Source organism: Rhagoletis zephyria, unplaced genomic scaffold (genome assembly GCF_001687245.7).
Source record: "Rhagoletis zephyria isolate East Lansing unplaced genomic scaffold, Rhagoletis_zephyria_1.1 Rzeph_scaffold_02406, whole genome shotgun sequence".
Classification (NCBI taxonomy): domain Eukaryota; kingdom Metazoa; phylum Arthropoda; class Insecta; order Diptera; family Tephritidae; genus Rhagoletis; species Rhagoletis zephyria.
This window is the reverse complement of record NW_016159490.1, coordinates 43,701-56,091: the sequence shown is the minus strand read 5'-3', so window position 1 is coordinate 56,091 and position 12,391 is coordinate 43,701. Positions and strand designations below refer to the sequence as shown.

Below are 12,391 nucleotides of genomic sequence, written 5' to 3'. Positions count from 1 at the left end.
CATTTCATTTATAAGTTTAAGTTATTTATAAACATTCGCTCTCAAAACTTATTAAAGGTTTATTTGAAAAAACTTTTAATAAGCTTAATATTAAAAATGCTTATTTAACGCTTATTATAGCAAACTTACTTTAAGTTATTTTTAAAAACATTTACTCAAATGCTTGTTGGGTAGTATAAATTACATGCACAGAAAAGTTTTTCGATCGCTCTAATTTTGGATTCGGTTGAATAAAGACATTTGTACAGTCAAGACAAACTAGTCTCCTGACTTTAAACATTGGTAACCCCGACGTGGTCACATTTGGTGACACGTTAGACAAAAACAAATATTGTGTAACGCGATTTGCGCGTTAATCGAGATTCGCAGGCAGCATCACAGTCTGCCAAATCGTATGATTTCACCGTTCACTTAAACACGGGTTTTCTTTTGCAAGTTCTTTTTTCGCTATCCATTACTCAAAATGCCTACCGATCAAGACGTAACATTGGGTGATACTCCGCAGCTGCAGAATTCTTTTTTAAAAAGAAAGTGTGACGCTATATTTCGACAAATCGTGACTATTCAGCGTCAAAGTACAATTGAAGCGCTTCAAGCCATGGACCATGCAGAACTTTCGACGCGCATCGAGCTTCTGGATCACATACTGGGCAATTTAGAGGCCGCCCAGACTGACTTGGAAGAAAAAAAATACTGATGAACTGGATAGTAGCAGCCGTACTGATTTTCTCGCCATTTATGTCTCCATAAAGTCAGCAATCCACAGCAGTATTTTCTCCGCAGGATTCCCAATCAGTAGCTGTATTAAAGCAAAATAAATCGCGTTTGCCCGATCTTTAGCTGCCAACATTCGCAGGTGCCTTCACGGAGTGGCCAAATTTCATTTAAATGTTTCAAACTGTGGTCGATAATGAGCCAGAGCTTACGAAGATAGAAAAATTCCAGCACCTGCGGTCCTGTTTGAAGGGCAGCGCCTTAGATGTCATTCGTTCCCTGGAAATACGCGAAAGCAATAATAATAAACGCCTTGTTTTTCAGGCTCACATTCGCGAATTATTTGAACTTAAAAGTGCAGAAGCCAACACTGTGGGTAGTCTTCGCGTACTTGTTGACAAATTCACGACTCGCATCCGAGCACTTCAGACCCTAGGGAGCAAGATACAAATAGCCGACTATCTACTCATACTTATCGTGTCTCAAAAGCTGGATCCATCTCAGCAAAACCAAGTGGGAAGAATCAGCCGCATGCAGCAACATACCTACGTGGAAGAGTATGGAAACTTTTCTTGAGAAGAGGTGTCAAACATTGGAGAGCATTAATTTCGCTACGGTACAGAAAACACCTAGCGCTAAGGTCAGCAAAACACAGTATCAGACAAAATCGCTTGTAGTTTCAAATTCCATGCACAAAAGTGTGTACATTTTGCAAAAAGGAAGACCATTCTATTTACACGTGTCCGTCATTTATTAAACTCACTGGCGATACGTTGGAAAGAGGCCAAAAAGGCAAACCTTTGTTTGAATTGCTTAAAACACGGGCATCAAGCTCAGCAATGTAAATCTTCAAATTGTCGTCGTTGCCTATCCCAGCACCATACTCTCTTGCATTTCATTCCGGCACAACAGTCAACCACTGATTGCACGCCCGATGAGAAACCTGAGTCAGCTGCGCAAGCTACAACACTTGTGTCAAAGTCTAACAATATTTCGCCCGACCCTGCAACTGCAGTCATCTTGGTGGAAAATAGAACTGGTTCCTTCATTCCGTGTCGCGCTGTATTGGATTCTGCTTCGCAGTTAAATTTTGTCACAGCCAGGTTTCCTAACCAAGTAGATTTGAATATGTCGAAATTTTCGTACTCCGTCTCAGGTATTGGCGAATCAGATCTTAAAATTAGCCACTGCGCTAACATAGCATTTAAGTCCATGCATAATGACTACTCAACGAGTATAACAGTTGCGGTTACTCCCACCATCACTGACAGTCAACCTAATTATTCCTTTGGTACATCCGACTAGAAGCTACCTGCAAATATAAAGCTTGCGGATTCATTGTTTTTTAAATCTCAGCGTGTTGATATGTTGCTTGGGGCTGGGATATTCTTTGACCTATTATGTGTTGGACAAATTCGGTTAAAAAATATACCATACGTTTTACAAAAACCCGTTTGGGTTGGGTTGTTTCGGGTGGCCAGCAGAAATCATTAATTTCGTCATTGCTTGCAGCTGCGTTAATCGGGAGCGAAGAACAACAACAATCGTTGAGCCAAATAGTTCGTTCATTCTGGGAAGCAGACAACTGCTTCGAACCTATCGCAAAAACAACAAAGGAAGAGATAGAGTGTGAGGAGCATTTTAAAAACAATTATCATCGCTTAGATACTGGGGAGTACTCTGTTCGTTTACCACTAAAGCATAGCCTTGATTTACTCGGGGATTCATATGAGCAAGCACTGAGACGGTTAATACAAAGGTTTGTTATTTACTTCATCACTGCGTATTCAGAAGCGACAGTACAACAACAAAGCTTCGTGTTGTGTTTGACGGCTCAGCAGCTAGCTCTTCTGGATACTCGCTCAATGAAATTTTGATGGCTGGGCCGACGATTCAACCCAAGCTGGCTGATATTCTCATTCGTTTTCGTACTCATCCCGCAGCTGTTACTGGTGACATATGTAAAATGTATAGTTGCGTTCGCGTTACATCCCCTGATGACTATTTACAATGTATACTATAGAGAGACGATCCAAACAGCGAAATTAAAACTTTTAAACGCGAAACAGTCACTTATGGCACGAAGCCAGCGTCGTTCCTTGCTATACGTACAATGCATCGCCGTTGATGAGAAAAAATCATTTCCTCTTGGGTCTCAAATTGTTTTACGTGACTTTTATGACGACGATTTGATTACTGGGGCACAGACTGTTGACGATGCAAGAGCTATTTTTGCACAAACCACTCAGTTGTTGGCGAAGGGCAACTTTCAAATTCGAAAATGGTGATCAAGTCAGAAAGATGTACTCTCTCAAATTGCTGTCGAGGATAAAGAAAGTTTTTTAAAATTTGATGACGGAAGTGACATTACGAAAACGCTTGGGTTTGTATGGAATCCTCAAACATGCACATTTCTATTTTCATTCTCGTTAGAAAAGCTGCCTCCAAAAATTACAAAACGTTTTGTGCTCTCTGTTATAGCGCGCTTCTACGATCCACTTGGCCTGATAGGACCAACAATTTGTAAGGCGAAAATATTTTTGCAGCGACTGTGGATGGAGAAGGTCAATTGGGATGAGAGTTTTCCAATTTCTCTTCATACTGCCTGGCAGCAGCTATATGATGAACTTGAGTCAGTCAAAGGTTTTTGTTTTCCTCGTTTTGTTTCCATGCCAGACGCTACAAACGAAGTACATGCATTTTGCGATGCTAGCATCTCGGCATATGGAGTATGTGTGTACATACGTTCGATCAATAAATGCAATGCACAAACTGCTCTTCTCTGCTCGAAATCTCGGGTCGCGCCTCCCAAAACACCGAAATTGGAGCTAAGTGCTGCCACATTACTTGCACAAGTTGTGCAAGCAATTTCTAAGCTCGACATTTTCGATTGCAAGTTTTATTGCTGGTCTGACTCCAGTATAGTTCTGTCATAGCTGAATGAGGAACCTTTACGCTTTAATGTTTTTGTTGCAAATCGATTAAGCAGTATCCAACAGCTTACAAAGGGAATGGAATGGCGTTATGTTCCATCAGCGCTCAACCCAGCCGATATCGATGGCTGAGTGGAAGATCGACCTATCTCGGCAGCCGGTTCGAAAACGCCCTATCTCAGAAAACTTTTCAAGAACGCCCTACTTCAGAATTTTATTGAAAAACAACCTACTTCAGAATTTCATTGAAAAACAACCTATTTCAGAATTTTATTGAAAAACACTCTATCATAATTTTGTTGAGGAACGCCCTATCTGAGAATTCAGTTCACAAACGCCCTATCTCAGACGAAAATACATTGAAAATAAGCTGAGATAGGGCGTTTTTGAATCGGCAGCTGAGATAGGGCGTTATTCAAAAAAATTTTGAGGGAGGGTGTTTTTCAATCAAATTCTGAAATAGGGCGTTCTTGAAACGTGTTCTGAGATAGAACGATGTTGAAAAATTTGCTGAGATAGGGCGTTTTCGAACTGGTGACCTTGATGTTCTTACACCAGCCCATTTCTTAATAGGTGGCCCCCTAACTGCGATTCCTGATCCAGATGTCACCCACCTAAACATTAACCGCCTTAGCCTTTGGCAGCGTATATCTAGCATGCAGCAATTTTTTTGGAAGAAGTGGTCGACAGAGTATCTGACGCAGCTTCAGCAGCGGTTTAAATGGCGTGCTCAAAAGACTCCAATTCCTCTCGGCGATCTTTTCTTAATAAAGGACGAAAATTTACCACCGCTTCGATGGCCACTCGCAAGGGTAATTGAAACGACTCCTGGATCAGATGGCGTTGCTCGGGTGGCAGTGTTGAAAACAAGCACCGGCATTACAAAAAGAGCTATCAGCAAGTTATGCCTTTTACCGGTGGAAAATCCTGTTGAAATATGCCGACGTACATATGTACATAGTTAAGCTTTTATCTATTCAACATTTGTTCTCTCAAACTAAAAAGCAATTTGAAATACTGTTAGTTATCTAAGCTCCTGTTTTGTATTCAAGCTAGCATATGCATACATACCTTGAACAAACAATATTTAAGTAGTATAAATTACATGCACAGTAAAGTTTTTCGATCGCTCTAATTTTGGATTCCGTTGAATAAAGACATTTTTACAGTCAAGACAAAATAGTCTCCTGACTTTAAACAGACATTACCTTTTTAAAAGCGAAATTAAATCCATTCACACTATTGCTCTTTCAAACATTACATTTGCTTGGCTTCGCGGCGGCCGGCGTTCACGCGCCACAACGCGTCACCCTACGCCGCGGTCCTACCATCAGGAGCGCTCTACCCTTTAAGAGATAATTGCATCGACATTTTGCCCAGGCGGGGACCAATTGATCGCAGTTTTTTGTCATTTTCCTACCTTATTTCTGTCATTTGTCTTATTCTATTCTCAAATACCTAGCCTCTTTCTACAATTTTCCTCTCAACTCTCTTGTCTTATATATGTCATATAATTAATGCGACTCTTCATTTTCAAATAGCAAGTAAGTAACTAGTTAAATTTATTAAATGCATTTGTGCTTAGCCATGTAATCCTAAAATCTAACACTTGAAAGTAAAACCGCCTGGTTGTTGTGTTAGATCTGTACCGTAATTGAAATAAATAATATATCAGTGATGACAGGTAATAAGTCCCAGATGGTTTCTAAAATCACAAATTAGTTTTTGTGCAAATTGCAGATAGAGGGTATAAATGAATCTAAGCCCTCGATATTTCACGTATTTATATTTGTAAGTTATTGGAAGATTTCTGCTGTGTTTTGGCAACAACCTGTCTACAGTAAAAAATTATATAATTTGTGTTTGAAAAGTGTGTTAAAACCAAAAACTAATCAATTAACTTACATGATCTCGGTTTCGATATTAAATAATCAATGATTGTTTATACCCTCATTTTGGCACATTGGTTTGTTGAATGTGCCATCTAATAAATAATGTCGTCGTGCTCCTTAGCAGCTTTTAAATGATTTCACAAATTGCTGGCGGAGACATGAATACAGTGTAAGAAAATTCCTTTTCTATAATTGTTTCCTTATAGAAAGGTTGGTTTTTTTTCCGCCTTAGACATTCCGAATTCGTTCAAAATATGCTAATTTAAAACACAGAATTCTTTCAGTGTTTCTCCGGGGTTTTTGGACACGGACTGTTTCTTCAATTAAGTAGTGCTCGCTTTATTTTTGTGGAAACGAAACATGTTTTGCAAGTTCTGGATCATTTCTACACTCTTTCTTCAAATATTCCTCGAATGTTTTTACTATATTCGTAATTTTAAATTACGCGCTCTACCCTTTAAGAGATAATTGCATCGACATTTTGCCCAGGCGGGGACCAATTGATCGCAGTTTTTTGTCATTTTCCTACCTTATTTCTGTCATTTGTCTTATTCTATTCTCAAATACCTAGCCTCTTTCTACAATTTTCCTCTCAACTCTCTTGTCTTATATATGTCATATAATTAATGCGACTCTTCATTTTCAAATAGCAAGTAAGTAACTAGTTAAATTTATTAAATGCATTTGTGCTTAGCCATGTAATCCTAAAATCTAACACTTGAAAGTAAAACCGCCTGGTTGTTGTGTTAGATCTGTACCGTAATTGAAATAAATAATATATCAGTGATGACAGGTAATAAGTCCCAGATGGTTTCTAAAATCACAAATTAGTTTTTGTGCAAATTGCAGATAGAGGGTATAAATGAATCTAAGCCCTCGATATTTCACGTATTTATATTTGTAAGTTATTGGAAGATTTCTGCTGTGTTTTGGCAACAACCTGTCTACAGTAAAAAATTATATAATTTGTGTTTGAAAAGTGTGTTAAAACCAAAAACTAATCAATTAACTTACATGATCTCGGTTTCGATATTAAATAATCAATGATTGTTTATACCCTCATTTTGGCACATTGGTTTGTTGAATGTGCCATCTAATAAATAATGTCGTCGTGCTCCTTAGCAGCTTTTAAATGATTTCACAAATTGCTGGCGGAGACATGAATACAGTGTAAGAAAATTCCTTTTCTATAATTGTTTCCTTATAGAAAGGTTGGTTTTTTTCCGCCTTAGACATTCCGAATTCGTTCAAAATATGCTAATTTAAAACACAGAATTCTTTCAGTGTTTCTCCGGGGTTTTTGGACACGGACTGTTTCTTCAATTAAGTAGTGCTCGCTTTATTTTTGTGGAAACGAAACATGTTTTGCAAGTTCTGGATCATTTCTACACTCTTTCTTCAAATATTCCTCGAATGTTTTTACTATATTCGTAATTTTAAATTTCTTAATAAAATCAATTGGTGGTAGTTCATGATTGTGTGTGGATTAATAGCACCACACTGAGGATTTGGCAATAACCTTTTTCATCTATTAAAAAACAACACTTACGGGGCAATGTTTATTGTAAGAACATTTTTTTCTATGAATCGACATACTTTAAGCATTGTTGACGCTATTTCCATTTGAATGAGGAAATAGCGTCAATGTCTTTATTTCCAAATTTTTGTTGACTTTATTTCGCTTTTGAAAAGGTAATAATGTCAATAGACTTTATTTCGCACCAGGGTGGGAAATAAAGTTAATTTACCTTATTTCCGTTGATCTTGTTACCTGTCACCGAATTTTATTGTTTTATCGTTTTTTTTTTTATGAAATGCATGCACGTACACGGAAAATTGTAAACAAACTTCTTCTTTCTCTTTTGTAAGCGTACGTACGCCTAGCTACCAACACTGCTGTACGACAAGCGATTTGTAGCTAGCTTGCTTTGACGATTTCGTGAAGCCCTCCATTTAAATGCACGTGTGCGGCATCAAAGCGTACAACTTTCGTACGTAGCATCTAATACGCGTCTAAAGCTATACGACCCGTGTGCAGACTGCCTTACTCTACCCTCAATTAGTAACTCATTTACTCAACGCCTTCCGCCGGTAATCGCGTCTAATACTAGGAGACTGGTTGTGGTTACCCCAAAGAAGTCTATATTTGTCTCTAGATTTTCGAGGGATACTTCCGAAGAGGATATAGTTTTACATCTCGTCCAAAATTAAAACTGTCAACTTAATATTTCTTCATTTAAAGTTGACGTAAGTTTAGAAAATTTTGACATGCTGCTTAGTAGTTATTATGGCCCTCTGGAGCTTTCGTTCGTGAATTCGAGTATAGGCCCAACAAAAAGAATAATTTAGCAAATATTCCCCGTCAGAATACTGAATCAAAAAACTGATTACTAAATCTGCTTTATGTATTTATTATCAAAACGTGAGAGGCTTAAATACTAAATTAAAGAGCTTATGTATATCTTAAGGGCCTTGCATGCAACTATAATATAATTTCTTTCACTGAAACTTGGCTCAACCCTCACATTTTCAATTCAGAGATTCTTTCAAATGATTATCATATCCATAAAAAAGATCGAGAGGACAGAATCGGCGGTGGCATACTCTTCGCCGTAGACTCTTCAATACCACCTGAAGAAGTTAGTCTTCCATACATTGAATCTGCAGAATTCAAATGCATTCCCCGATCTGACTTATCGGTGTATTCGCAATATGTCTCTTTACTGAAATCAGTTAATTTAATGATTAAACCCTGTGATTCAATGATTGTGTAGGGCGACTTTAATTTACCAAATATATCATGGAATATCCTTGACAATGATATCGTACCTTTCTCGTCTAGTGCGTGTAACAACGTATTTTTAGAGGAGATGGCTGACTTCCGCCTAAATCAACTTCGCAATAACTTTGGCCAAGTATTAGATCTTGTTTATGTTGATGATGCATCTAAGTCCGCTGTAAATAAGTGTGACCCACTAGTTTTGCCCGGAGATGTCTACCACCCTGCTATTGAGACATCTTACGAAATTATAAACGATGGTCAAAATTTCGGTATCCAAACATACGAACCAAATATTCGCTTTTATTTTTCGAAAGCGAACTTTAAAAAAACTGATTAAAGAATTGTCTAAACTGTCGTGGCTTGTATACAAAGAAAAAGTTGAGCAAACCGTTGCACATTTTAATTTTACCGTATTTTTACGTTTCGGGTATTAATGAGACACAGAGTTTTTGTTTAGTATACTTTTAGTATGTATCATGAGTTTATTTACAATAATATTCGTAGTTCACTAACTGTATTAAATATATTAACAAGGGTTGTTATGATGTATATGTGACGCGTTTGCTTTGACGGCTGATGAGCGAGTGATTTAGCCTTGCTTATAAAGCTAACGTTTTAGCTGTCTGTTGCTGCTTGCCAGTATTGCCACTTCAATCGAAATTTTCCCAAGGGAAATGCTAGCCCGAGTACATAAGCTCATGTCTTCAATATGGCGCCCCGCCTGTGCCAGCTGCAGCGCTTCTGGTTGGTTTTAGGGACCCACTGCTTCTTCGAGTGTGGACATCTTGCCTTTCTATCTGGAAGTATATAAATGAAGACTAAAAGAGGAATTTTAGTATTCGTTAAATAAAAAGGCGTAGTTGAATGCAGGAGGTGTGATAAAGAGAGTGGATTCACATGTGAAGGTGGACGCTTCTGGTCGCCAAATGCGTAGCGTGAGAGTATTACCAAGATAGCGAGTTAAGGGACTGGACACGGCTAAGTACATATATAATTTGAGATGACTAAGATGAACATTCTGGTTATTCGATCAAATGAGTACTCATAGTGTTCTGAGCATATGCATATATGTAGATACGTATATGTGCAACGCCACTTTGTAGGTTTAGGATGTGATATCATTTTATATTTGGGTTTTGTTAAAGTTAAGGGACTGTTAAGGGCTGCCTAAAGCTCATATACATCACTAGTGCTGAACGTTGCATAGCGTACGTGCCTGTAGTTTTGTGCCCTAACTTCCTTATGCACTTCTTCGGCGAGGTACGAAATAGTGGTGACGTTGGTGATGACACGTAATTCTATTTTTCGGCAGCTGTTGGTTATTTAATTTACAGTGATCATACACAGAGAAACTTGCAAAAGATAATTTATATTTTGGGAGAGGTGATATCAATGAGTATGCCTTCTGAGTGTTGCTGGTAGGGTCCGCGATTGAAACAGGTTCGAATACTTCTTGCAGAGTGGCATGAAGTTTCCGTTGATGAGGTCGAGAATTGGGTATGACTTTTGTAAACAGAATGGAGGCAGAATGCCTTACCAAACGCTTAGCAGTCCTTGTGCTGTGATAGAAATACGGTAAGAAAGCTGTACTTATTTCAACGTCTGATATTTTCTGCTCATAATAGTGGGGTTGCTTTTGGAAACTCCCTTGATGAAATCTATGGTGGACGTATGGGGTAGCGTTTAATTTATTCAGTTTCTTAGTACCGAAATTTTATCGGGTGATTGAAAACTGTGGAGTGTTAAAGGGCAAACACGGCGGTCCGAGTGAGCACGAGACTGTTGCGCTCATTTCTTTTACATTTCCATCAGGTGGGTTAACTTTCTGTGTGGAGTTTGAGCTTGGACGTGGCTAGTAATTTATTTTTGAGAAGAGTGGGAATTCCGTCCTCTCGTAATGCACCCCTTCCTTCTAGAGGTAAGTGAGAAAATTGTTTGTCCTTTGTTAGCGATAGATTTGGGTTAGAAGGTTTCTGCGAGGAGCGATACTTGGAGGCTTTGTCCAACTATGATTCATAGAATCATAGTTGGATACTTTGATCTTAGTGGTCAGAGTAGATCTTTTGCCTTCTTCATTAAGATTGTTCTGGGGGGTAGAACATGAAGAAATCGAATTATTTATCTTGTCCTTAGAGGCGGACGATTCTGGGATGGAGTACTTTTGGAATTTTTTTGTGTTATAGGTAGATTCGCTCGTGACATTAGGGCTCAACATTTGCGCTGTGAGATTAGTTAAGGATTTCACGTTATTCCTATCAGGATTAGAGATTGTCCTTTTATCGTGGGATTATGGGAAGACGTTTATCGGAGAACAACGGGTTATCCAGCGCGATTTCGTCTTATTCCTCAAGGCGGCAGCTTTTGATGTTGCAGAACGATATGCGGTACGCGGCCTCTATTGGCAATTCATACCGCCTTATGCCCCTCACATAGGCGGTCTGTAGGAAGCCGCCGTAAAAAGTTTTAAACTTCACCAAAGTCACTGGAAACCACAAATTCAGTTTTGAGGAATTCACCACTCTCCTCATTCGGATCGAGGCAGTACTTTACTCGCGCCCTCTCTCCCCATGTCACAATACCCAAGCGACTTACTAGCCTTAACGCCGGGACATTTTCTCCGCGGCGCTCCCTTGGTTTCCCTACCCGAACCGAATGACGAAAATGTATCTCTCACTACAAAATGGGGAACATTGAAAGTTCTCCATCAGCAGCTCAGCTCACGTTGAAAACCGAGTACCTGCAAGAACTGCACAAGAGATACAAATGGAAACACCCGCAACTCAATATTAGCCAAGGAGATTTGGTGGTCATCCAAGACGATCTCTTGCCCCCAAATGATTGGCGCCTTGGCCGAGTCAGTAAACTCCATTTGGGTGCTGACCAAAATGTACGAGAAGTGGATGTTCGCATACAAGCCGGCATAGTCACTCGCAACGTCACGAAACTATACGTACTGCCCCCTTCGTAGTATATTCCTCCCTCGTTTTTAATGGCCTCCTAAAACGAACACACTGCCCCTAAATCTATAACCCCTGTTCACTGTACACTGATATGTGATTAAATTTTCAACTTTTTCTTCGTAGATGAACAGAAAAAACGATGGAACTAAATCAATGCCGCCTGTGCTGCCGCTATCACTCGCTGAGGGTTTGCCATACGAGCGGTACGAGTCGCGCGAGTGCACAAATAGTGCATCAACTGTTTGGCAACATCGCACATCACAGGTGCGTGCAACTGAGCAGACAGCTGCCATCAATGTGGGAAGGCGCACCATATGCTGTTGCACCGCTCTACGTCGCCGGTCCCTGAACGCAATCGCCGCGAGGATGGGCATATGTCAGTCCGCAGTGGACGAACCACACTCCCCAGTCGCGTGGTAAAGAAATCCAGGAAGCAGGGGTATGGCGACAGCCACCCCGTTCAACAGCGCATCCACAACCTTTTCAACAGGGCTGTGCTGATATTGCAAAAAGCTACAAGAGCTGCTTCACCTCGCACCGGTGCAGGCGGGCCGACATGTCGAGGACATCGAGTTCGATTAGATTGAATTTTCCTTTCTTTGTAAAATGCGTGCGACCGGCAACATCATTTTGCTATTGTGAATTTACATTTGAAAAATGCTTTGTAAGAGCAGAGAACTTAGATAGATAGAGAAGGTGCAAATTTTTGGAACGTAAAATTGTTTGGCTGAAAAATAAATCCATGGAAATCACCACAGCGCGATTAACATTTCAAGAAGAGTTAACAGAGAAAAATGTAAATTTCTGTTATGATAATGTTATATTTGTTGCAAGTGCCTGGCTATGTGTTGCTAGGTTGCAGGTGAATGCAGAAACGTATTCATGTACATTTTTTTTATAAAATTAAATAAATTAATATAGTTAAATTATATTAAATGTACTTTTATATTAGTTAGAATTGCTGATTTGCATTTCTGCATGACCATTTGTTAAATATAATTTATTCAGTAGTTAATGTTGCTAAAAACTTAAAAAGCATCTGTTCAAGTTCGCTTCTTGTACGAGTATTATATTATGTAAATAGTAAAAATGCATGTTAGTTAAAAAAAT

General features: G+C 39.2%; 1 protein-coding gene across 1 annotated transcript; it reads left to right on the top strand.

Annotated features, from left to right (window-relative positions):
• Positions 1-861: 861 nt before the first annotated feature.
• On the top strand, positions 862-12,340 carry LOC108366812 (uncharacterized). Its single transcript, XM_017621289.1, has 2 exons — positions 862-1,354; positions 11,405-12,340. Exons 1-2 carry the CDS (start codon positions 1,274-1,276, stop codon positions 11,699-11,701), a joined length of 378 nt encoding a protein of 125 aa, XP_017476778.1. The 5' UTR covers positions 862-1,273; the 3' UTR covers positions 11,702-12,340.
• The last annotated feature ends 51 nt before the right edge of the window (positions 12,341-12,391 follow it).